This window comes from Podarcis melisellensis (genome assembly GCF_964234715.1).
Source record: "Podarcis melisellensis genome assembly, chromosome: 4".
NCBI lineage: Eukaryota > Metazoa > Chordata > Lepidosauria > Squamata > Lacertidae > Podarcis > Podarcis melisellensis.
Window position 1 is genome coordinate 85,787,815 of NC_138531.1, and position 25,302 is coordinate 85,813,116.

At 45.1% G+C, this 25,302-nt stretch overlaps 1 protein-coding gene across 1 annotated transcript in view; it reads right to left on the minus strand.

The window, feature by feature from the left end:
- ARHGAP42 (Rho GTPase activating protein 42) overlaps positions 1-25,302 on the minus strand; it is a 168,818-nt gene that overhangs the window by 25,443 nt on the left and 118,073 nt on the right. Inside the window, exons 8-12 of the mRNA XM_081909678.1 lie at positions 20,489-20,618; positions 15,348-15,448; positions 7,404-7,513; positions 4,560-4,638; positions 1,691-1,730 (exon numbers count right to left, since the gene is read on the minus strand). Coding sequence (XP_081765804.1) covers positions 1,691-1,730; positions 4,560-4,638; positions 7,404-7,513; positions 15,348-15,448; positions 20,489-20,618 — 460 coding nt within the window. The remainder of the gene's footprint in view (positions 1-1,690; positions 1,731-4,559; positions 4,639-7,403; positions 7,514-15,347; positions 15,449-20,488; positions 20,619-25,302) is intronic.

A 25,302-nucleotide genomic window follows, 5' to 3' on the forward strand; every position in this document is an offset into this window, starting at 1 on the left:
CAAGTGTTGAAGAGATGGGGCCAGGCTCATGGGGAGGGGAAGGAGCCCCATCCTGATACCTGGGTGGCTTTTCTAACTTCTAACTTCACTTAGAGCCAGTATGGTGTAGTGGTTAAGAGCGGTGGACTCGTAATCTGGTGAACCGGGTTCGCGTCTCCGCTCCTCCACATGCAGCTGCTGGGTGACCTTGGGCCAGTCACACTTCTCTGAAGTCTCTCAGCCCCACTCACCTCACAGGGTGTTTGTTGTGGGGGAGGAAGGGAAAGGAGAATGTTAGCCGCTTTGAGACTCCTTAAAGGGAGTGAAAGGCGGGATATCAAATCCAAACTCTTCTTCTTCTTCTTATTTCAAGAGACCCTATTCACGATCCAAAGGCACACTGTAATCCAATGGAGTTCAAGCCCAGATTTCAAGCACAAAATCAGTAAGACACAAATGCTTACATGTGTGCCTGAAATCCCTTGGATTTTGGTGCACCTATGTTTCTTAGGATCTTGCCCACTGCCTTCACCTTTTAATGCACATCTTCGAAACATTCAATGTGTTAAAAAACAACAACTAAACAGTGGCATGAAGAACAAAAAGGGCACAGTGTGATAAAATTATTGTCACCTGGAATCTAAGACAGAGCAGTACTTAGCACCAACAATTCAAGAGAAAGTGTTGGAGGCTGAGAATTACATCATGATGAGCTCCTTGGGAAAGTGGAAATGTCAGACTAAACTGACATCCTAGGGCATTTGCGGGGCGGAAACAAAACAGGTTATTGCCAACATCTACTAAAAACACTTGGAGGCAGGAAAGGCGCGATTTGTTAGGATCTCTAATTAGCGCAGCCAAAATAAGCTGTTCTTCGAAGCTATTTCTAAAAGTATATCCATGGTTGATTTTGCTAACTGGCTAAATTAAGAATAACAAAATGTATAAAAGCAATGTTCCTGACAAGATTGCCGTAACTGGTCAGGAGCTAGTAAACTTCTTACAATTTTAACACTCATATATAGTTTTGTACAGAAAAAAAAGTGTTCCAGGGTCACTTTAGATAGGTAGTGTGATGAATGGGAAGTTCTTATTATTCCCTCTTCCTTGCCGGTAGAGAGTCTGGGGAGAATGGTCAGTAAATGTCCAGCAGCAGTGACCTGAAAGCAGAGCTTTTGCTGGACGGCTAAGTTATATCGCCTCTAGCGGACGAAGAAGGGAGATGAACTTGGAATCCACCAGACACCATGCTACATACCAAAAGCACACAGCAACATGACTCCCCAACAAATCCCTCTATTTCACAGGGCAGATTTGCCACCCCTCACCCCCAAATCACTGAAACAAACTGTAGACGAAATAGTGAACAAACCAAGCTTACATATTGCAATAAAATCTGTGGTTTGTATAGGTTACTTTGAGAGAAGCCACAACTTTCAGATAGACACGGCTGTGGTTTATTGAGTTTTGTGATCTAAAACAAACTGTATGCACATAGCGGTAAACTAAGGACTCTTAGATGCAGCACAAGTACATGGAAGCATCTACTAGCTGCAAGTAATTTGGGCAGGCTTTCTGAAGGCTTAGTCATGACAAAAGGGAGTGTAATGGTACAGCAGAACAGGGGAAAGTTGTTAAGAAGCATTATGCACTTATGCAGAAGGACTCATAGGCATAGTTAACAATCTCATATAATTGAATATTAACTTACTTTCTTCTTTCTTGCTAATAATAGCTGGCAAGGTGTAAATCTAAAAAAAAAGAAACCAAGCATCACAGTCATATTTACTTGTTTAATTTCCTAGCAGCTCAGGATGGGGAAATTCCATTTTATCCTTACCACAACTCTATGTGGAAGGGGGAGAGCAAGCAAGATGGTTTGCACACCATGATAAACCATAGTTTGCGTTTCACCAAGATTGAATTGTGAATGTGTTTCCCTCCCGCCATGTGGCAGCCACATGGCCCAGACAAGCCTCAGCAAGATTTGCTGTAGTGTCTGAACACTGGACCACAGCTTGTTTGTTTCGAATAAGTCATGAGCAGCAAGCCAGAAATAAACCCAAGAAAAAAATCAATTTATTCCTTGCTTAACGCCGCCAGCTGACTTGAAATGAACAAACCACAGTCCATTTGGGGACAAAGCAACAAGCCATGCATCAAAGCGGTTTGCAGGAATGAAACATAAAACCACAGAATAAAAAACCACAAAAAGGTTCAAAACAATTAACCATTGCAGAAGGATGTACTCTTAATTGCCTGCTGAGGCCTGGAAGGAAGCAAAAGTTTTCAACAGGCGTTCAGAAGTTGGCACAGAAGGCACCTGCTGAATCTCCACTGGCAGAGTGCTATTCCACAGACCAGACCAACAAACCAAAAGCTTGGTTTCTCATTGTTGTCAAATGAGCCTTGTTAAGTTGTGGGTGAACATATCAGATGACACAGTGATTCTCCAAACAGCTCTTGTTTATTCACAGGTCAGAACAGAACTGAACTGAAGGGTTCAGCCAGCCTGCTTATATAGAGCTCCAGTACAACGTAACTGTAACAACTTTCTGTAACTATCCAATCACTGAACGTCACTTTCTATCACTTATTTGAATATGTGGACCTGAGTAAAAACTATCTACAGTATCCCCCTGCTGGCCCAGGATGAGAACTTCAGTACATAACAAGCCTCCCCATCTTGGGGAATGATCAAGGACGCTCAGTGATCAAGCTGGGATGTAAGGGTTCAGGTGATCCCTGAGGCAACCTGGACTTCAGTTGTTCAGATGAGGCCCATCTCTCGGTCCAACTACCTCCATGGTGTTAGGGATAGGAAGGGCTGTGAAGGGTGTGTGGCAGAGGCAGGGGGCCAGGGAATTGACCCAGGAGAGGAATCTATGGGGTTTGGCACCGCCAGCTAGGCAGTAGCCAAGGAAGAGGAACGGTCAGAGCAGTCTGAGGAGGAGGGAGGTGAGCAGGATGTGTCAGAGGTGGAGGAAGAGACTGTTCAGCCAAGGGATGGGCCAACTGACTCTCCGCCATCTCCCACCCCACTGTCTCCTAGACCAAGGAGGGGCCTGAAGAGAGAAGAGGACTGACAGCTTCCACATAAGAGAAGTCTCAAGGTGCAGGCATGCAACCTGTCAGAAGAAGGTAAGTTTGTGTGTGGTCCCACTGTTGCTGCAACTGCTTTGCAGGGTGCAGACCTGGGAAAGGGTGTGTGCACGTGTATCTGGAATACCATGCAAATTGCTGCAAGTGCGAGCTTTCATCAACAAAAAATGACCTATCAGACATGCGCCTTCCTTGACTGGGGTGCCTGGGACACACAGGCACATATGGTAATCATTCGAGAAAGGGCCTTCTTGGTGGCTGCTCCCAAACTTTGGAACTCCTTCCCTAGAAAACTAGACTGGCTCCCTCCTTGTTGTCCTTCCTCCTGCTGCTGATGACTTTGGGAACTGAGTGCTTTTATCGAAAGGGCTGGTGCCATTCTGTTTCTATTGTAATTATTGGTATGGCTCTAACAGATTTTATATATGCATATGGATTTAATTCTATCAATGTTTAATTGTTTTTTAACGATCCCCCTTATATTTTTAGTCATTCTTATTTCTCTCTATAAGCTGCCTTGAGCCTCGTCAGGGAAAAAGGCAGAGTATAAATAAATGTACAGTGGTATCTGAGGTTAAGTACTTAATTCATTTCGGAGGTCCGTACTTAATCTGAAACTGTTCTTAACCTGAAGCACCACTTTAGCTAATGGGGCCTCCTGCTGCTGCTGCACCGCCGGAGCCCGATTTCTGTTCTCATCCTGAAGCAAAATTCTTCACCTGAAGCACTATTTCTGGGTTAGAGGAATCTGTAACCTGAAGCGTATGTAACCTGAAGCATATGTAACCTGAGGTACCACTGTATCAACATCGTCATCATCATTGGTCTCTAAGTGTTGGTGCTGACCTTTAAAGCCCTAAATGGCCTCGGCACAGTATACCTGAAGGAGCATCTCCACCCTGTCGCTTAGCTGAGCTGAGGTCCTCATCTGAGGGTTTTCTGCTGGTTCCCTTACTGAGAAAAGTGAAGTTACAGGGAACCAGGCAGAGGGCCTTCTCAGTAGTGGCACCCTCCCTGTAGAACTCCCTCCCTTCAGATGTCAAGGAAATAAACAATTTTCTGACTTTTAGAAGTCATCTGAAGGCAGCCTTGTTTAGGGAAGTTTTTAAGGACTGATGTTTTATGTTTTTAGATATGCTGTAAGCCACCCAGAGTGGCTGGGGAAATCCAGCCAGAAGGGCAAGGGCGAGGTATAAATAATAAAATTATTATTATTATTAGGCTTGGGGAGGGGGTAACTGGCATCTTCACCCACCCAAGGTCTTTATCTACTTCATTTCTTTTTGCTGCAGCCAAAAATTGTGGAGCTTTGGAGGGGGGAAATTGTGTTGTGGGGACAGGATTAGGCCCCCATGTGACGGGTTTAGCCTCCCCCCACCCCAGTCTTAAAAGAGGCAAAGTAAATTTGCTGTTAATTCTCTGCCTGGAAAAAAAATATAATTCAAAAGAAACAAATGATAGAACAAGGATTTCCTTACCGGTTCTTTTCCATCCATCGCTTCCAGCCAGAGCTTCCGGTTGGATTCGGAATAAGCTTGTAGTGTAATGATCCCATGCCTATTTAAAAGACAACAACGAAAGCAAGTGATTCACTTCTTTTCTTTTCTTTTCACAAATTGTGAAGATTGTCTGAAGAGGAAAGTACCATGCTGAGTAAAATGAGAAGGAGTAGGCGCTAGAGCTGAACGGAGTATTTCCAGTGAATTTCTTATCCATGGAACATGTCTCTTCTCTATACAATATGCTCTCTTTCATTTTAAGAGCTTCCCAAGTGGAGCTCCTGAGGGCCAGCAGCTGAGACAATTAAACAAAACCACAGTTATTCAAACGGACTATCAAAAACAACATTAAAAGTTTCTGATGTGGACCTTTGGTCACATTCTGCCTTGTCAAGGAGGCCTTCTCAAGGAGCCTGAATTAAAGCAACGACAACAAAAGACTCTAGGGTCAAACAGATTCAAGGAACGAGGGGCGGGGAGGGGAAGGACCCTATTTATTTCAAAACTTCTCTCTTCAAAACAGGGGAAACATTTAAAAGCAGCCCTGAACGATTTGCCCATTGCAATGTTGGTAAACTGCCATCGCCTGGCAAGATTTTGTTACTGAGTGGCTTGCAGATGCTGGAGATGAAATAGAAACACGGGGCTTTTTTTCTAAAAAAGAAAGAAAAAAAGAGCCAGCTGGCTCTAGCCCCACAAGAGGAAGGAGGAGCAGCAGGAGGAAAGCCATCACCTCCACCGCAGACACCCCAGACTCCCCTCCCTAGGCACCGGTGGGGAGAATGACTGAGCTCCAGTCTGCGCTGCTACTGCGGAGACTGCTGGCATGTTGGTCCGTTGGGGCAACACAAAATGTTTACCCCTAAACATCCCCCAGAAAAAAGCACCGTAGAAACACATTAACACACATGTCTACTACACCTTCCCAAAGATTTCACTGTGTTTAAAACAAAAACGGCGTATTACTTGAGGTACAACCGTACCACATTACTATAATTCCATAGGGCGCCCTGTGGAACATCCTCCCACCAGATGAAAAACAACTACCAGACTTTTAGAAGACATCTGAAGTCAGCCCTGTTTAGGGAAGCTTTTAATGTTTGACAGACCACTGAATTTTAATATTTTGTTGGAAGCCGCCCAGAGGGGCAGGGAAACCCAGCCAGATGGGTGGGCTATAAATAATAAATCATCATCATCATCATCATCATCATCATCATCATCATCGTAAACATGGGGTCTCCTAGAGTGTATCATTCTACCAGCAATGCACCACCTAGCCTTTTTTGGGAGGTTTCAGTGGGATGAACAGGAGTGACTGTGTACAAGGGGGAGTTCTGGTACCTTTCCAGAGACCTCCATGTAGAAGGTAGGTAGCACATTGTAGGTAACACAATGCATCAAAGGTAGGCTGCTGTAGACCAAGACAGACCATAGGTCCATCTAGCGCTGTACAGTCTGCAGCAGAGTAGGGCGCCTCCTAGTGGTGAGGAGGAACATATATCTGACTTGTAGGCTTACCAGATGCATCCGGGTGAGCCGATTTAGAAAGCAGGATGCTGGCCTAGGTGGATCTGGCCCAGTAGGGCTCTTATGTTTGAATAAAGCCAGGTAGGTTTTAGGTTTTATCTATATCCATCTATAGAGAGGACGCGGGACTTGCCAATCAGAAGGTCGGTGGTTCGAATCCCCACGATGGGGTGAGCTCCCATTGCTCGGTCCCTGCTCCTGCCAACCTAGCAGTTCGAAAGCATGTCAAAGTGCAAGTAGATAAATATGTACCGCTCCAGTGGGAAGGTAAATGGCGTTTCCATGCGCTGCTCTGGTTCGCCAGAAGCTGCTTCGTCATGGTGACCACATGACCCGGAAGCTGTGCACCGGCTCCCTCAGCCAATAAAGAGAGATGAGTGCCGCAAACCCAGAGTCGGCCAGGACTGGACATAACGGTCAGGGGTCCCTTTACCTTTATCTATAGAGCTAGTGTGGTGTAGTTGCTTAGAGTGCTGGCTGAGGGCCTGGGAGACCAGGGTTCAAACCCTCACCTGCCTAGTGGCCTTGGGTCAGTCACTGTCTCTCAGCCTAACCTACCTCACAGGGTTGTTGTGGGGATTAAATGAGGAGGAGGAGAACCATGTATGCCATTTTTGAGCCCCTTGGAGAAAAATATGGGGTATAAATGCAATAAATAAATCATAATAAAAATATGGGGTAGGGAGGGAGAATATTTCATGATCTTAGGCTTGGAGGGGACGTGAAAGGAAAGAGCAGACCGACTAAAGGATGTACGAGAGAAGTGTTATCCACATCTTATAAACATAACATTTACAAAAGATCTGAGAGCCCATTTGAGTTAAGCTCTCTCTTTAAGGTGTAGGCTGGGTGACTGGAGAATTTTAAAGGCCTCTGGAACTTTCTGACTGGGTTGCCCTGGGCAAGATAAATAAACTAACAAATAATAATAATAATAATAATAATAATAATAATAATAATAATGTAGGGTTCTTTATTTTATTTCAACACAGAATCATAAAGGTGGGAGGGACCCAAGGGTCATCTAATCCAACCCCCTAGCATTGCAGGAATCTCAGCTAAAGCATCCATGACAGATGGCCATCCAACCACTGCTTAAAACATGATCTTTATGAGTGTACCCAGTTAAGAGTGTTATTTTCTCCACGTTCAAAGTCTATTCTGGATGAAAAAGTGAAAAACTCAATATAATTTTTCAGATGCAAATCTATGTTTTTGTCTGCTCTTAACGGTATGGCACAATGCTGCGTAAATGCTTTCATTTTCTTAAAAGGCATCTATAAAAACACAAACCTTTCAAAAACTTCAATATCGAAGCAGAAGCGCTTGTCAATTGAATCCGTCTTTCTCCGGATGCAGGATTTCAACTTGAACACTTCCGGTGTACTCGGGACAAGACCATTCTGCAAAACATCAGAAAGGGGGAGATTGGAATGCTGAACCGCCAAATTATTTGTTATAGATTTGTGGAGTGGAGTCCCTATGATGGTTGTACACCTCCTTCCAGCAACTCCTGCAGCCCAGCTGGTGCCAAACACATTGCTCTGCTTTCCTTTGGACCACATCAGTGAGGCCAAGAGGGTATTTTTGTAATCTGAGCAGCCCAGGACCTCCATACACACTGCCTATGCTTGCGACAAAGGGAGGTCACTTTGGTGCTCCTAACACAGCTGTTTGACTTCACATCCGGAACCACACTCCTTTTTCTTTCGAGATAGACCAATGCCAACAACAAAGTAAGGCAGTAGATGTGCTGAATCAGTGCTTGGAAGAGACTGGACAAGGGCCTATCCAGATAAGACTGAGCAGAGACATCACCTTGCCGACAAAGGTCCGTATAGTTCAAGCTATGGTTTTTCCAGTAGTGACGTATGGAAGCCAGAGCTGGACCATAAAGAAGGCTGATTGCCGAAAAATTGATGCTTTTGAATTATGGTGCTGGAGGAGACTCTTGAGAGTCCCATGGACTGCAAGAATATCAAACCTATCCCTTCTGAAGGAAATCAGCCCTGAGTGCTCACTGGAAGGACAGATCCTGAAGTTGAGACTCCAATACTTTGGCCACCTCATGAGAAGGGAAGACTCCCTGGAGAAGAACCTGATGTTGGGAAAGATGGAAGGTACAAGGAGAAGGGGACGACAGAGGACGAGATGGTTGGATAGTATTCTCGAAGCGACCAGCATGAGTTTGACCAAACTGCAGGAGGCAGTGGAAGACAGAAGAGCCTGGTGTGCTCTGGTCCATGGGGTCACAAAGAGTCGGACACGACTAAACGACTAAACAACAACAACCGTTGGTGGGTGGTTCCTCTGACCAGCTGGGTGATGTGGGTGGCCTACTCTAGATTTGGTCCCTCTGAAGGAGGAAGTTTGGGGGTTATCCTGAATCTGCTGTTGTCACTTGAGGCACAGGTGGCCTTGGTGGCACAGAATGTCACCAATCTTCCAGATGTTGTGTTCCAACTCCCATCAGCCACAGGCAATGCGACCAATAGTCAGGAAAGATGGGAGCTGGAGCTCGATAACTGCTATAGGGTCACAGCTTCCTCATCAAAGCTATAGATTTTCTTTGGTCACTCATGAGCCAGCCAAAGTTGCCCCATGCTTCTCCCTAGTGAAAAATGGCCTTCCTTTCAGCTCTTCCGCTGACCCAAACAACTGCAAAGGAACAAGCTGCCCTTACAAAACATTTTAAAGCTGTGCAAAAACAGCTTTTTGTTGTTGTTGTGACATTTCTGTTTAGTTTTTCCAGATTTTCCCTTCCCCGAACTCATCTTCCGGTAACTGCAAGGCTCATCCCTCACCCACAAAAAAGGGCTACAATATTCAACTAATGAAAAGCATTTTATCTGGTGAAAAATTGTGATTCACACTAAATTCAGAAGCACTTAATGAATTTGTGGGGAGCAGATGTGTCCTCAGAAGGAGAGCCCCACACAGAGGGAAAGGCTCTTCGGACATGCTGTCTGCTGTGACGGATGTGGGAACTGCCCCAAACCAAGATTTCCTTCAGTGGTGTTACTTCATGACAGATGCCACCCTAAGGCTGAGGAGTTGTGGAGGCAGGGAAGCAATTCCGCCCTCTCGCCCTGCAAAGACCTTGAGCTCATTTCGGATATTTTCCCCTTTTCTTAACTTACACTTATTTCCTTCCGAATGGGAACAACAACAGGGGAACAAACCTGAATAAGCTACATCAACTCCAGGGCTGGTGTAGTTCGATTTGTGGTTTAGGAGCATGTTGGCGTATTGGAGGGGGGGGCAGCTTTGGTTTCAAACCTCCCCCTGGTTCTCCCTTGACATACTTCCAAACCTTGTGCCCTGGCATGCCTCCATTTCAGCCCAACCAACGTCGGGAGTCGACAGGGCAAAGGTTGCTAGAGTTTCCACAGTGGCAGCGAGGGAGAAAACTGGTATTGTACCCTCTTCTCCCAGGTCAGAGGTCTCTCTTCACCCGCAGAGAGAGGGAGATCCCATGTTTCCTATGGCCTGCTCTCCCTGGCGCCACTGGATTACTGGGCTGCTTGATTAATTAGCAGGTTCATTAAAAGCTCAGCTTGGTTAACTGACCAAACTGAAACTCATTTGGTCACGATCTCTTTAACTAAGTGACGCCCCTGCCCTAAAGTGATTGTGAATTTATGCAGTTCCTCTCATGCACGAATATTCCTCCCAATCAGGAGTGCCAACTTGGCACCATCGCAGTCCTTGGCGGAGGACCCGGATCAAAATTGGCAGAGTAAGATCAGATATGATCAGATCAGCTCGGGCTGAGGAGGGAAGATGGCGACGGTAGCAGCTCTGACGCAGAAAGGGATATGATCAGAAAAAATCTTTAATGGGGGGAGAGTGGAGATATTTTTTTAATGTGAATTACAAAAGGGGTGTACTTTACAGAGGTTGCATTTGCTTGCATGGAATATTATCACATACAGTTTGAAAAGAGGGTGACTGTAAACTCTGGATGCCTGCCAGCTGTCCGAGGGCCCTGGAGAGGTGGCGTGGCTTTTTATGGGGAAACCGAACCAATCTTTGTGTAACTTACTGATTTCCAATACACCCCTACAGTACATTTGAAAGATCAAAGGCAGTGTGACGTCGCTAATTAACTTCAACCTTGGATGGAAGCCCAGAGAGTAGTAGAGCAACAATCAGCAGAAAATGAGGGGTCATGAAAAGGAGGACTGTGCTTTAAAATGTGAAGACTGAGAACAATGTGGAAAAAGCCACCTGCGTGATTCCAGATATAAGGAATTGTTACATACAACAAGATAGAGAGTTATACCAGCGACTGATTGATCGAGAAAGGAGATTGTCAGTATCAGGATTGGAAAATTGTGAAGTAACAAAGAAGATAGCAGAAAGATGAAGGATGGTCATTTAGCTCTTGCAATCCAGAACATGGGAGGTCTCATTGAAATTAATTAATTCGGACCCTATAATTGGCTGTATTGGTTTTTGTTTTTGAATGTGGTAAGATTGGGCTTGATTTGTTATTAATAGGAATGTTTTCCCCCTCTTTATTGGAAAACGAATAAAAATTATTTACAAAAAAAAGGAGTGCCAACTTGGCCCTGTGACCATGGGTACCCAGGGGCCGTGGGCACCGAAAATTGTGGGTGCCTGGCCCCTTCGTGGGGAATTTTGTGTGTGCTCGGGCACCCAGGGAGCTGGCACCTATGTTCCAAATAACTTCCCAGGAACAGTGAGACACAATGTGGTGAAGTAAAAGAGCTAGAAGGGCCCTCTTTCAGTGAGGAGTGATATTAGGCATGCTTCCAACTTTCGAATGCAGGGTCCCTTTTCAGACAAAGTAGGTCTGAAAAGAGACTCTTTATAGACAAAGATTGAGGAGGGAGGGTAAGCGCAAAGCGACAAGAATCCTTCCTACATGTCTATTGCCCAAGTGGAGAATGACTGAAGATTAGGCAAAAGGAGCTATGAAAAGAATTAATAATAATAATATTAATAAATTTATTTATACCCCGCCCTCCCTGGCCAGAGCCGGGCTCAGGGTGGCTAACACCAGTAAAATTACAATAAAAACACAATAGGGGAAAAAACCCAATTTAAAATACAGGTTAAAATGCAATTTAAAATGCAGCCTCATTTTTAAAGTAGCCCATGGATCAAAACCGTAAGGGGAGAGAAAACATAAGGGTCAGACTCAGTCCAAACCAAAAGCCAGGCAGAACAGCTCTGTCTTGCAGTCCCTGCGGAAAGATGTCAAGTCCTGAAGGGCCCAGTAATTCCTAGTATTACTAGGAATAATTGGGGATGAAATTAAAAAAGAAGATAAGATTTTATTCCAATACCTGACAGCAGCGGCCAGAATACTAATTGCACAAAATTGGAAAAGTACAAATATGCCAACGGTTAGAGACTGGCAAACAAAATTATTTGAATATGTTGAATTAGCAAAAATGACGCAAAAAATTAGAAACAAAAAAAAATTACAAAGTTTATTAGTGATTGGAATAAATTTATGGTATATATTGAAGGAAACTATAGAAATTTAAAAACTATAGCAGGTCTGTTATAAACCTTACGATGCGCAAACCATCAATAATTATTAGCTGCAGAAAATAGAAAATTTCTTTTCATCAAGAAGCCCGAAATCAGGAGGGAAGGAGGTCAATAGGGGTGTAGAAGAAAGATCTAAATATTTAAATATATAAAGATTTAAAGAATAAGATAAAGAACTGTAACAGAGATTGATGTTTTTTGGTTATGTATGGATACTTTTTCTTCTTGTTTTCCCTTTTTTTCTGAAACTGTTGTTTCGTTTTTTGTTTTCCTTTTTGTTTTCCTATATATTGTAACTGAAACTCAATATATATATATATATATATATATATATATATATATATATATATATATATGCAGGTTTTGGTGTCCTCGGGTGTCTTCCCGTGTAAAAGTTGGGGTGTCTAGGCGACGTTTCGACGAGGTCTCACTCGTCATCTTCAGGCTGGTGCTTTCGGCTTCTTGTTACTGGAACAGAGCAGGATCTCAGTGTTTGAGTTCCTATAAATACTGTTGAGGGGGTGTGGTGTATAGCCTCCAATGTTCTGGGCAGAGAGGAAGTTCCCAGGCTAGTGTGCCTTTTCTTCTTTTGTTCCTTAATTACTTGAGGGATATCTTGAGTGATTTCTTGAGTGATATCCTGAGTACCACTTAGGTGGGTCATTAGGTGTGGATTAGTTGCTAAAGTCTTTGTGTCTTGACCTCTTGAACTTTGTGAAGAGTTTTTCTGAGAAGATGGCTGTACTGCACTTAGTTGTGCTCTGGCTTGGCTTCGTGTATAGGGGCGAGCTGTGGTTTTGTGGCCTGTGTCAGCCAGATCTGTGTAGGGATTGCAGGGGGGTGCAGCATCCGGAGGTGCCACCATGGTTTGGCTACTGGATGGTGTCTGTAATTTATCTGTGGAGAGGGTCTGGGTTTGGGTCTGGTGTGGTTGATTGGTGATGGCGTTCTGTGTGCCTCTGGATCTGGTGTCAGTTTTTGTGGGGAGGGCTAATTTCCAGATGTCTGGCAAGCGGGATGTGTCGTCACGCTTGTTCATGTTGTGAGGGTGTTTCTCTATCTCGATGGCTTCCATGATTATTCTCTTGTGGTGATGTTCCATGTTAAAGAGCAATTTGGAATCTGCAAAATTAATTTCGTGTCCTGTTTCTTTCATGTGTTGGAAAAGAGAGGAAGTTTTTTCTTCTTTTTTGACGGCATTCTTGTGTTCTGCGATACGTGCATTTATTCGTCTGTTTGTTTGTCCAATGTACGTGGCTGGGCAGACTTTGCAGGGTATTTCATAGACCCCTTGGTTTTCCAACTGGATTTTATCCTTGGGGTTTCTGAGGATATTGGCTATTTTTTGGTTGGTGCAAAAGGCTGTTTTGATATTGTGTTTATGGAGGATTTTGCTAATTTTATCTGTAGTGCCCTTGATATAAGGAAGGAGGGCCATGCCATTGTTTTCTTCTGTGTCTTGGTTTTTGGGGGGTGTTTCTTTTTGGATTAGCTTCGTAACCCTGTTTTGCTGGTATCCATTGGCAATTAACACATTTGAGAGATTCTGTAACTCAGTTGTCAAGTGGTCTTTGTCAGCCAGGCGTTTGGTTCTGGAGATGAGAGTCTGCCCAGCCACGTACATTGGACAAACAAACAGACGAATAAATGCACGTATCGCAGAACACAAGAATGCCGTCAAAAAAGAAGAAAAAACTTCCTCTCTTTTCCAACACATGAAAGAAACAGGACACGAAATTAATTTTGCAGATTCCAAATTGCTCTTTAACATGGAACATCACCACAAGAGAATAATCATGGAAGCCATCGAGATAGAGAAACACCCTCACAACATGAACAAGCGTGACGACACATCCCGCTTGCCAGACATCTGGAAATTAGCCCTCCCCACAAAAACTGACACCAGATCCAGAGGCACACAGAACGCCATCACCAATCAACCACACCAGACCCAAACCCAGACCCTCTCCACAGATAAATTACAGACACCATCCAGTAGCCAAACCATGGTGGCACCTCCGGATGCTGCACCCCCCTGCAATCCCTACACAGATCTGGCTGACACAGGCCACAAAACCACAGCTCGCCCCTATACACGAAGCCAAGCCAGAGCACAACTAAGTGCAGTACAGCCATCTTCTCAGAAAAACTCTTCACAAAGTTCAAGAGGTCAAGACACAAAGACTTTAGCAACTAATCCACACCTAATGACCCACCTAAGTGGTACTCAGGATATCACTCAAGAAATCACTCAAGATATCCCTCAAGTAATTAAGGAACAAAAGAAGAAAAGGCACACTAGCCTGGGAACTTCCTCTCTGCCCAGAACATTGGAGGCTATACACCACACCCCCTCAACAGTATTTATAGGAACTCAAACACTGAGATCCTGCTCTGTTCCAGTAACAAGAAGCCGAAAGCACCAGCCTGAAGATGACGAGTGAGACCTCGTCGAAACGTCGCCTAGACACCCCAACTTTTACACGGGAAGACACCCGAGGACACCAAAACCTGCATTCCTGTACCCGTGAAAATCTACGAAAGCATATATATATATATATATATATATATATATATATATATATATATATATATATTTAAAGTCCTGAAGGGTCCTAGTCTCTTGTGACAGAGCATTCCACCAAGTCAGGGCCAGTACTGAAAAGGCCCTGGCCCTAGTTGAGACCAATCTAACCACCTTGCGACTTGGGACCTCCAAAGTAATGTCATTTGTGGACCTTAAAATCCTCCGCGAGGCATACCAGGAGAGGCGGTCCCGTAGGTACGAGGGTCCTAGGCCGTATAGGGCTTTAAAGGTCAAAACCAGCACCTTAAACCTGACCCTGTACTCCACCGGGAGCCAGTGCAGTTGGTAAAGCACTGGATGAATGTGATCCCGCAGCAAGGACCCTGTAAGGAGCCTCACCATGGCATTCTGCACCCGCTGGAGTTTCTGGGTCAGCTTCAAAGGTAGCCCCGTGTAGAGTGAGTTACAATAATCAAGTCTGGAGGTGACCGTTATGAAAAGTTGCAATTAGAACCTTCAAAAATCACACACACCCCCTTTGGAAAGATAGCCTGCCTCTTGAGGTTTAGCTTTTACTAGAAGTTAAATTAGTTGCTGAAAATTCACAGTGTACCTTGTTGGACGAATGCATGGGTGCAATGGTGCTAATTCACGGAAAAGGTTAAAGAACCCACAAATTACTACCATTGCACTTATGATAATGAATAGAAGGTAGTGGTCAGACCCAGGAAAAGATCAGCAGAACATGTCTGGGGCTGTGTACATTTAAAGCACATTCTGTCACCCCCCCCCCAAAGGAATCCTAGGAACTGTGGTTTTTTTGAGAGTGTTGGGAATTATAGCTCTGTAGGGGGCAAACTATGGTTCCCAGGATTCTTTGGGGTAGGATAAAGTGGTTTAAATGTATGCTGTGTACTCTGTGAAGGCCAAACGTGGAAAAGGTTCATTTTTAGTTTTCTTTAAGAAAGAAGAAGCTTTTAAGCAAAACGATGTGGTTTGAGTTTCCGTCTTTGACTGTCAATATCAGACTACCGTACATAAAAACTGTTTTGATTTGGACACACCGTAACCCTCTAAGTAGCAACACCTTTCCTAGTTTATGTCCATTCCCTAACTTGAAATCAATGGAGGAAAAGCTACGGTGCCCTTTTCCAATTTAGAAGGCGGTTCGCGATAACACTTACGACTTTCCCTCCAGATTTGGCTTCGGAAACGCTCATCGTGAATGCTTTCGTCCCTTTGTCGTAGGTACAGTAATGTTTTATCCAGGTGAACCCTAGAGGTCCTGAAAAAGAAAAAAATAAAGAAAACGGGAGGAAGGGAGAGAGACCAAGAGGTGAAAAGGAAAATTTGTACTTCTCTTATTTGCATAAATGCTTCCTAAGGAAAAATATTCCTGGCAAAATAGATAGAACAATGGTTGCTCTCAGGTCAGGCTGGACCTCAGAGTCTGAGCCAGACATTTATTTATTTTTGTCAGTTTGGGGGAATAAAAGGAAGAGAGATATTCAGCCTTTAAAAAAAAAAAAAGATTTCACACATATTTAATGTATTTTCTGTTATGCCAGCTCACAGAAAAAACTCAGAGAAACCTTGGTGAGAGTGAAGTATAAACATATGTCCTGGTGTATTTCAAGTGAACTTTGCAGGCAATGCCCATGGAAAATGCAACCCATTACTTCCCCCTCCCCCTAATGCCAAATTAAGATTCTACCCTTTTTTGTGGGATAACATTCTCAACAAACCGATGTGTGCAGCCAAAGTCTATAGGGTAGTGAAACAAACAGGCCCAGTGCATTCATTTCTGAGACCAAGATAATGACTGCGTCACTCCTCCCCACCTCCTCAGATTAAACAAATGACCAAATCCTTTCCCCCTTCAATAAGAGCGTGTTGAGATGGCCTTTGACTGTTTAATAAAGCACTGCGTGTGCCCAGCATTTCATGGTGTCCTTGCACTCCTTTTAATAATGCTCAAGGTAATTTCCGATTAGCAGATTTCTTTTTAATCACATTTTGTTATTATCAGTCAACTAAAAGGTACAAAAGGTGCTCAAAGCAATCTGCCGCTATTATTAAAGTGGGGAACTCTGCTTCAGGGGGAAAAAAAACCAAGGCCACGGTGCAGAGGGAAGAGGGTTCAGCAAAAGGCGAAAACACCTTGATGAGGAAGCCAATCACAGAATTGTAGAGAGGGAAGGGACCACAACAGTCATTTAGTCCAACCCCTTGCAATGCAGTCATAACTTTAAGCTACACTGTCATTGCACGTGCCGTTTTAGATTTGATGCTGTTATTAATGTTATTCTTATCATCATCAACAACAACTGCTCATTAACTATTATATTTATATCTCGCCCCTCCTCCCAAAGCAGCGGAGGGCAGCAAACAACAAGAGATAAAACTGCAAAACATACAAAAACATTTAAAATAATTCCAACCCAGGTGCCGACTGGGGAAAGATCTTTTGAGCTACAGAGCCAGCAGCTTAAGAGCCAGTCTGCATTTTAGAGCTTATCACACCAACGCTGCAAAAACGGGAAGTTTCTGGGAGAGATGCTCCAAGCACAACTTTTTTCAAGTTCCTGATACAATGATGTCAACACACTGGAAGCCTTCCTGTTCCTGCTCCATGTCTATAGTGGCTCCTGGCAAGGATACTCACAATAGTCAGGTTTGCATGACACAGAAAGCCAAACGATGGCTTACTGGGAGCATGCAAACATCCAGGCTCCGGGAGAGCAACTCACGGCCAATTTTCTCCTCCCTGGCCCTTTTTTATTGTAACTCGCTCTATGTGGGGCTGCCCTTGAGACTGACCCAGAAACTCCAGTGGGTGCAGAATGCTGTGGTGAGACTCCTTACGGGGTCCTTGCTGCGGGACCACATTCACCCAGTGCTATACCAGCTGCTCACGGTGGAGTACAGGATCAGGTTTAAGGTGTTGGTTTAAACCTTTAAAGCCCTATACGGTCTAGGACCCTCGTACCTACGGGACTGCCTCTCCTGGTATGTCCCAAGGAGGACCTTATGGTCTTCAAACAAAAACATCTTGGAGGTTCTGGGCCACAGAGAGGTTAGGCTGGCTTCAACCAGAGCCAGGGCTTTTGGGGCTGTGGCTCCGATCTGGTGGAACGCTCTGTCACAAGAGACTAGGGCCCTGCGGGACCTGACATCTTTCCGCAAGGCCTGCAAGACAGAGTTGTTCCACCAGGCCTTTGGCCAGGGCACAGCCTGACCCCCTCCTTTGGTAATTCTTCACAGAACTCTAGCCCAATGGTTGCCATCAATTTGATTTGAACTGATTTTATAATGAATTGATTTTAGAATGCTGTATTATTTTACTTGGGACGCGGGTGGCGCTGTGGGTAAAACCTCAGCGCCTAGGACTTGCCGATCACATGGTTGGCAGTTTGAATCCCCGTGGCGGGGTGAGCTCCCGTCGTTCGGTCCCAGCTCCTGCCCACCTAGCAGTTCGAAAGCACCCCTAAGTGCAAGTAGATAAATAGGTACCGCTTTATAGCGGGAAGGTAAACGGTGTTTCCGTGTGCTGCTCTGGTGCCGGTTCGCCGGAGCAGCTTCGTCACGCTGGCCACGTGACCCAGAAGTGTCTGTGGACAGCGCTGGCTCCCGGCCTCTAGAGTGAGATGAGCGCACAACCCTGGAGTCTGTCAAGACTGGCCCGTACGGGCAGGGGTACCTTTACCTTTATTATTTTACTGTTATTAGCCGCTCTGAGCCCAGCTGGGGAGGGCGGGATATAAATAAAATTTTATTATTTTATTTATTATTATTATTTTGTTCCTGGGCTACACTGAGCCTTCTCCCCAATAACCATGACCTGTATCCTTTCTTACTGGTTGTGGTTACAAGGGAGAAAGTTTAACCACAAGCCCTGGTTTGGACAGCACACAAAGCCAAACTTGGGCTGAGCTGAGAGCAGTAAGGAGGACCGGGAACTGCAGACGACCAAAGTGGCTCAGAACCTGTAGGTTTATGAAGTCCCAGCAAGGAATACTTTTGTTTATTGTGCTGTGCGAACCAAGCCAATGTGATGATGGCTCACTGTGTGGATAAGGCTGATAAAACAACTATTACTACAGAGGGAAGCTTGTGTGCTCACCACTGATATTCTTTTATTGACAGCATTCCCATAGTTAGATGCAATAATATGTTGCTGTAGATAGTCACTTTCTATACAAACACTGGTTATGTCTATGCAATGCTGCACGCCTATGGAGTTTTGGGAGAAAGTACTAAATTATATAAATATTTCCATGGTACCGGGGTGGCGGGGCGGGGGGGGGGGAGAGAGAGCTAATACTGTCATAGGATAATATTCTTTTAAATTATGTACTGCCCATATGGAATTTGACAACTGGTCAACCTAAATGGATTCCTCATGCCCTCACTACAGCTGAAAGACTGATTTTGATCCACTGGAAGGATAAATCTATGGCCCCCCTTTAGTCAATGGGTAGAAGGGCGTGGGTGGCGCTGTGGTCTAAACCACTGAGCCTCTTGGGCTTGGAGATTGGAAGGGCGGTGGTTCAAATCCCCACAACGGGGTGAGCTCCCGTTGCTCTGTCCCAGCTCCTGCCAGCCTTGCAGTTCGAATGCATGCCAGTGCAAGTAGATAAATAGGTACCACAGTAGTGGGAAGGTAAACGGTGTTTCCGTGCACTCTGGTTTCCATCACGATGTCCTGTTGAGCCAGAAGCAGCTGAGTCATACTGGCCACATGACCCGGAAAGCTGTCTGTGGACAAACACCGGCTCCCTTGGCCTGAAAGCGAGATGAGCGCCGCAACCCCATAGTCACCTATGACTGGACTTAACTGTCCAGGGGTCCTTTACCTTTTACTTTTACCTAGAAGGCATGGCAGCTCTTGCAAAATACAAACTTGTAGACATAGAGAGCTGGAGAGCTTGTAGACATAGATTGTGTATGGGGAAATATACAGTGGTACCTCAGGTTACATACGCTTCAGGTTACAGTCTCCGCTAACCCAGAAATAGTGCTTCAGGTTAAGAACTTTGCTTCAGGATGAGAACAGAAATCGTGCTCCAGCGGCACAGCAGCAGCAGGAGGCCCCATTAGCTAAACTGGTGCTTCAGGTTAAGAACAGTTTCAGGTTAAGTACGGACTTCCAGAACGAATTAAGTACCATATTTTTCACTCTATAGGACGCACTTTTTCCCCTCCAAAAATTGAGGGGAAACGTGTGTGCATCCTATGGAGCGAATGCAGGCTCCTTGGCTCCTTGGCCGAAGCCTCCGAAGCGCAGAGGGAGCGCTCCCTCCGTGCTCCAAAGGCTTTGCGTTGCTTTCACTGAAGCCTGGAGAGTGAGAGGCGTCGGTGCGCACCGACCCCTCTCGCTTTCCAGGCTTCAGGGATAGCCGCGCACAGCCCCTCCGGCAGGGAGAGGCTGCACGGGGCTAAAGAGGAAGCCAAAACAGCGAGCGGGATCCATCCCGCTGGCTGCCTTGGCTTGTGTCATAGCCGTGTGCAACCCCTCCAGCAGGGAGAGGTTGCTCGGGGCTATGGCTTCTTTAGCCCCATGTAGCCTCTCCTGGCTGGAGAGGTTGCGCACAGCTAAAGAGGAAGCCAAGACAGCGCTGTCTTGGCTTGTGTCATAGCCGCGTGCAACCCCTCCGGAAAGGTGAGGTTGCGCGCAGCCTGTACACTGCTCTTTGGGACTGGGGGGGGGGGGGGAATAAGATTTTTTTTCTTGATCCCCCCCCCCCAAAAAAAACCTAGGTGTGCCCTATGGTCCGGTGCGCCCTATGGAGCGAAAAATATGGTACTTAACCTGAGGTACCACTCTAATGATATTTGCAATGTCATAAATAAATAAATGTTTATGTATTGGAATAATAATTTCATTTAAATACCTTTGCATTAGACAAGAACGTATGGAATTATAGTGTTTTTCTTTGCATTTCTTACGTGATTTTTGTTTCCTTTTTTTATTTGTTCACTTTATTTTAATTGATATATTTTCAATAAAATGTAACTATGATTGGATGCTGGTTCTCTGGATGACTAGGGTAACTCTCATATCCCTTTCTTGCCAATCAAAACTTACTCAAAGATATCAGCACAGTGATGGGAAACACAGCATCATCTGTGACAAAGGTAAGAGAGACCAGCTGGACCAAGCCAATGGCCCATCTAGCCCAGGTTTCTTTTCTTACCATGACCAACCAGATACCTATGGGAAGTCCACAAGGTAGAACCTCAGTCCAACAGCGATTCCCAGCAGCTGGTGAACAGAGGCCTAATGCTCAGTGTGCATTTTGATTCAGATGGGTTAAATACTCACGCTTCTCTTGAACGTAGAGATAGCCTTCCATTGTCCACTGGCTTGGTGGCCTGTAGTCCTGGCTGGCAGACTTCATTCTCTGCATAAGCCGTTCTACTTCCTGCCTTGTGCTTTCAAAATTATTCCGGGTCTGTAAAACGACGACAACAACAGAAGTGATGAATTAAGCTCATGCCAATGCAATTTTGAGAGCGGCCTACCAAAATGGAACTGACGTCTGCTCTGAGGGAATTGAAGTAAAAGCAAGCCCTGTCAAATGCTGCTTTTACCACCCACCCCTAACTCGGACAGCCGCTCCAGAAGGTTACCATGGTGTTGAAAGCCGCTGAAAGGTTGAGGAGACACATTCACGTCAAGCATCCTTTTCACGCATTCATTCGAGAAGCTAAGAAGTAGTTCAGGTCTATTAGCAAAAAACTGTCAACCCCGTGTAAGGAAGCTTCCCTATGATTTCTGTTCTTCTACCAGACTGCTTGTATAAGTTTCCGAATTCCTCAAAAAGTGCAAAAATATACAGGGTTCTGGACTGGAGAGGCGGTGTGCAAGGTTTGAAGAACACAACCCCTGTTTGTACGGATCCACTAACACCGTGTGCACAACTCATTTTGCAGCAAGGTGCTCTAAACCAACCAACAAAAAGAGTCAGATAAGAACAGATACCACACTTGATCTTAGCCAAAAGGCCGAGGTGGGATTGTCCGTTAGTTAATTTTGGAAACAGATTGGTATAGAAATATCGGGAATTGTGGGTAGGAAGGTGGGAATATCGAAATGAATGGTTTTTATTAGTCTGAGTTGCACCGAGTTAAAAACAAAAGAGGAATGTAAATGGGTAAAATTGATGGTAACTGCAGCCAGACAGGTTATAGCGAGTAATAAGAAAAATACAGAAGAGTTAGGGGTGAACCAATGGAGGAAAAACTGAATAATATCATAATTTCAGAATACCTAACTGTGAAAATACATAGAACGAAAGGGTTTAAGGTCAGTGAGAAAGAGGATTGGTTTGAGAAGATATTGAATTATTTGGGTAGGTTTGAACAATTGGGGGCAATTAAAATGTTAAAAGTTAAATAAACCTTGTGGATGGAGGAGTATTAACGTATATAAAATTGTACATATGGTTGATCTGAATATGTTATTATTGATTATGTACACCCAATGCATCAGCCGCCTGGGGGGTTTCACTATTTGTGTTTTGGTTGTTGGTAAAAAATAAAATTTTTAAACTTCTTAAAAAAGAGAGAGAGAGACAGGAAAATTCTTAGGTAAATTTTTTGCTCCAAAGGAAATGGAATTTGTGTTCAGGCAGAGCGGGCTGCAATTCTACTTAGCTTACTTGCAGAGCTACCCAAAATTTTGTGCTATCTACATGCCCACTAAGGGACGTGGGTGGCGCTGTGGGTTAAACCACTGAACCTAGGACTTGCTGATCAGAAGGTTGGCAGTTCGAATCCCCGCGACGGGGTGAACTCCCGTTGTTCGGTCCCAGCTCCTGCCAACCTAGCAGTTCAAAAGCATGTCAAAGTGCAAATAGATAAATAGGTACTGCTCTGGCGGGAAGGTAAATGGCGTTTCCGTGCGCTGCTCTGGTTCTCCAGAAGCAGCTTAGTCATGCTGGCCACATGACCCGGAAACTGTACGCCGGCTCCCTCAGCCAATAAAGTGAGACGAGTGCCGCAACCTCAGAGTCGGCCACGACTGGACCTAATGGTCAAGGGTCCCTTTACCTTTACCTTACATGCCCACTAAAAAGTGGTCACACTAATTGAAGTTGCTTTGGCAATGTGTTCATTCAGGGGTGGGTTGGAGGGAGCTGGGGGTGCATGAAAGGGACATTGCAACTCCGAATGGTGTAGGTGGCCCTGTTTCCTCTTGCACCTGTCCATTGTACCAATCAGTGCTTGTCCAAAAGTGCAAAGGTCTTCCTACGATGCTCCTACTAGAAACAGTGTGTGTGTGGGGGGAGGGGTTGAAATCAAGCGGGAGGCTATTTAGAACTGCAGTCCGCTTTAACTCAACACATGCATAGCCTTGAACACATTGACGTGCATAGCCTTGAACACATTTTTAAGAGCCTATCATAGGCGACACTGGATAGTACTAGACCTGCCAAGGCTACAGGAGAGGTCCAGGAATAAAAGGATTAAAGGATTGCAAGAAACTCAGATATTGTGAGAACACCTAATGCTTGTTGACTTGGGCATGGCAACAACAAAGACTTTCTGTTCCAGAAAGAACATGTAGTGGATTTGTCAAAAACGTGGCAGATGCCGGAACGCGCGCCAGAAAGACGACGACAGGTTGTGTAACTAGCAAGTCAAATTCGCTTACCCCCAGGCACCCCTTTTCCTGTGGGGCAAAAATCCAACAGGAAGCACAGATACTTTCAGAAGTCCAACAGGGGCATGGGATCACCCTGCCATGCAACTGAAGCTGGTGCATCTAACTGATGCACGCTCGTGGCTAGAAGCCCCCCTTGAAACTTATTAAGTGGCTTAGCTAAATAACTTATGGGCTCAGTGCATATTACGAACAGTAAAAATTGCCCTGCACCACTAGAGTAGCGACGACAAAAGTACAGAGAAGGAACGTGCTGCATGTCGTGAAGCAACAGTGACCCCTGGTGCTTAAAAAAAGTAAAGGGTTTAGTTACAATCTTAATCACATTGCTCTTAATGCGTTTATCCCCTCCCTAACCTTTTTATTTGCCTCGGTTCTTTTGGGGAGGGAGATAAAGGTGGGAGGCGACTCCCACAAGGGCCATATTCTGCTCCCCACATTTTCCCATGCCTTTGCCTCACGTCGGCACTGCACCTCTATGCAGAACCTGAAGGTTTGAGCGAACAACTCAGCAATTTCTGTTACCCACACAAGTCATTTTGTTGTGCATATTTGTTTTAAAGCTGCTAATTGATGCCTTGGGCTCCTTGAAGGAAGGTAAATACACACACACACACACACAATTGCATTGATGAATTGGACTATGTCCAGTAGTTTTTAACGTTTGATCTTTATCAATATTTTCTCATGAATATTTCATATTGTTTTATGTAAACTACTTAGAGGTTTACGAGCCCCTTATCCACACCCTCGAGCCTTACTAACTGAAACATAAATCTTGTCAAGTAAGTAAATAAATAAATTTCCTATAGGTGGGCACTTTACTTCACTTATTAGGAGCTTATATGCCTTCAGGGAATTTTTTTTTTAAAAGGAAAGAAACCACTCCTAACCAACTATGTAATCTGGATAGAAGATGGCTTTTATTATCCAAATTTCTTCCATCTCTAACTGCCTACAGTATTGGATGTTAAGGGCGGAAGTTTAATTCTGTACTTTTCACAGAGACTGGATTTGCAGAGAGGTTCTGAAATTCTGACTGCAGGTTATTCCCTTTATCAACTGCTTGCTTCCAAAGATTTCTCCCTTTAAACTATTCTTACTGGGGGAACATTTCCAATTAACGGTATTATGTGAAGCGCTGGCAACATCAGCACCAGAGAATTGCATTGCTGGGCAGACCATGACAAGAGGAAGAGGAAGAAGATGCAACCTCTGTTTGTTAACCCAACAGCATTGATTAAGACCACTGGGAAATGGCCAAAAGGCAGACCCACGCCAGATGTGCTTGTATGTGTTTTCCACTGAAGACATTTTGCCCAAGCTGCCATCTCCTTAGATCTGGAGCCAAGATTTACCGTATTTTTCGCCCTATAAGACGCACTTTCCCCCTCCAAAAATGAAGGGGAAATGTGTATGCGTCCTATGGGGCGAATGCAGGCTTTCGCTGAAGCCTGGAGAGCAAGGGGGGTCGTGCGCACCGACCCCTCGCTCTCCAGGCTTCAGGAAGCTATCCACTAGCTGTGGGAGACCCAGCTCTCCCAAGGCTAGCGGAGACCTTGGCACCCAGAAGCTTGGGGCACGCTGAGCTCCGCACGCCCCAAGCTTTGGGATTAGTGCAGTGCACCTGGGGGGGGAAATAAATTCCCCCCTTTATTTCCCCCCCCAAAAAAACCTATGGCCGGTGCGTCCTATGGGGCGAAAAATACGGTAGTGCTGGTCATTTGAAATCAGAAACCTCTTTCATCATCCCAAGGCTCACGGTCCCTTCTGAACAGCCTCGCACCTCACCTGGGAAGGCATCCAAGGGCCTATGCTGTTGCTGGAAGGGGCCAGGAGCAAATTTCACCTCTCTACAGTGGGCTACATTCTAAACACACTCATACACCTTTCTCTATTCTCCATCCTGACACATCAGGCACACTGAGCGACAAGTGCTCAGGGTGCAATGTAGGGTTGCGAGGGGTGTGGTCTGGGGAGAGGGGTGTGGCACAGAGAAAATTCTGTGGGGCAGATTAAGAGAGGCCTGGGGGGCGGGCGGGCTGCATTTGATTCCCGAGTCCTGAGGTTTCCCAGCCCTGTCTAAAACGAAGCTCATTTTCTCTGCACCTTGCACTCTGTCTGAATCAGTGATTCAGCTTCACACTCACTTTTTATTAATACAGTGGTACCTCGGGTTACAGATGCTTCAGGTTACAGACGCTTCAGGTTACAGACTCTGCTAACCCAGAAATATTACTTCGGGTTAAGAACTGTGCTTCAGGATGAGAACAGAAATCGTGCTCCGGCAGCAGGAGGCCCCATTAGCTAAAGTGGTGCTTCAGGTTAAGAACAGTTTCAGGTTAAGAACGGACCTTCGGAACGAATTAAGTACTTAACCCAAGGTACCACTGTATTGTTATTTCAGCCCCTTGTTGAGCAGGACTGGGTGCATGCTGCAATTCCACGGATAGCAATGGCTCCGGCTTTCG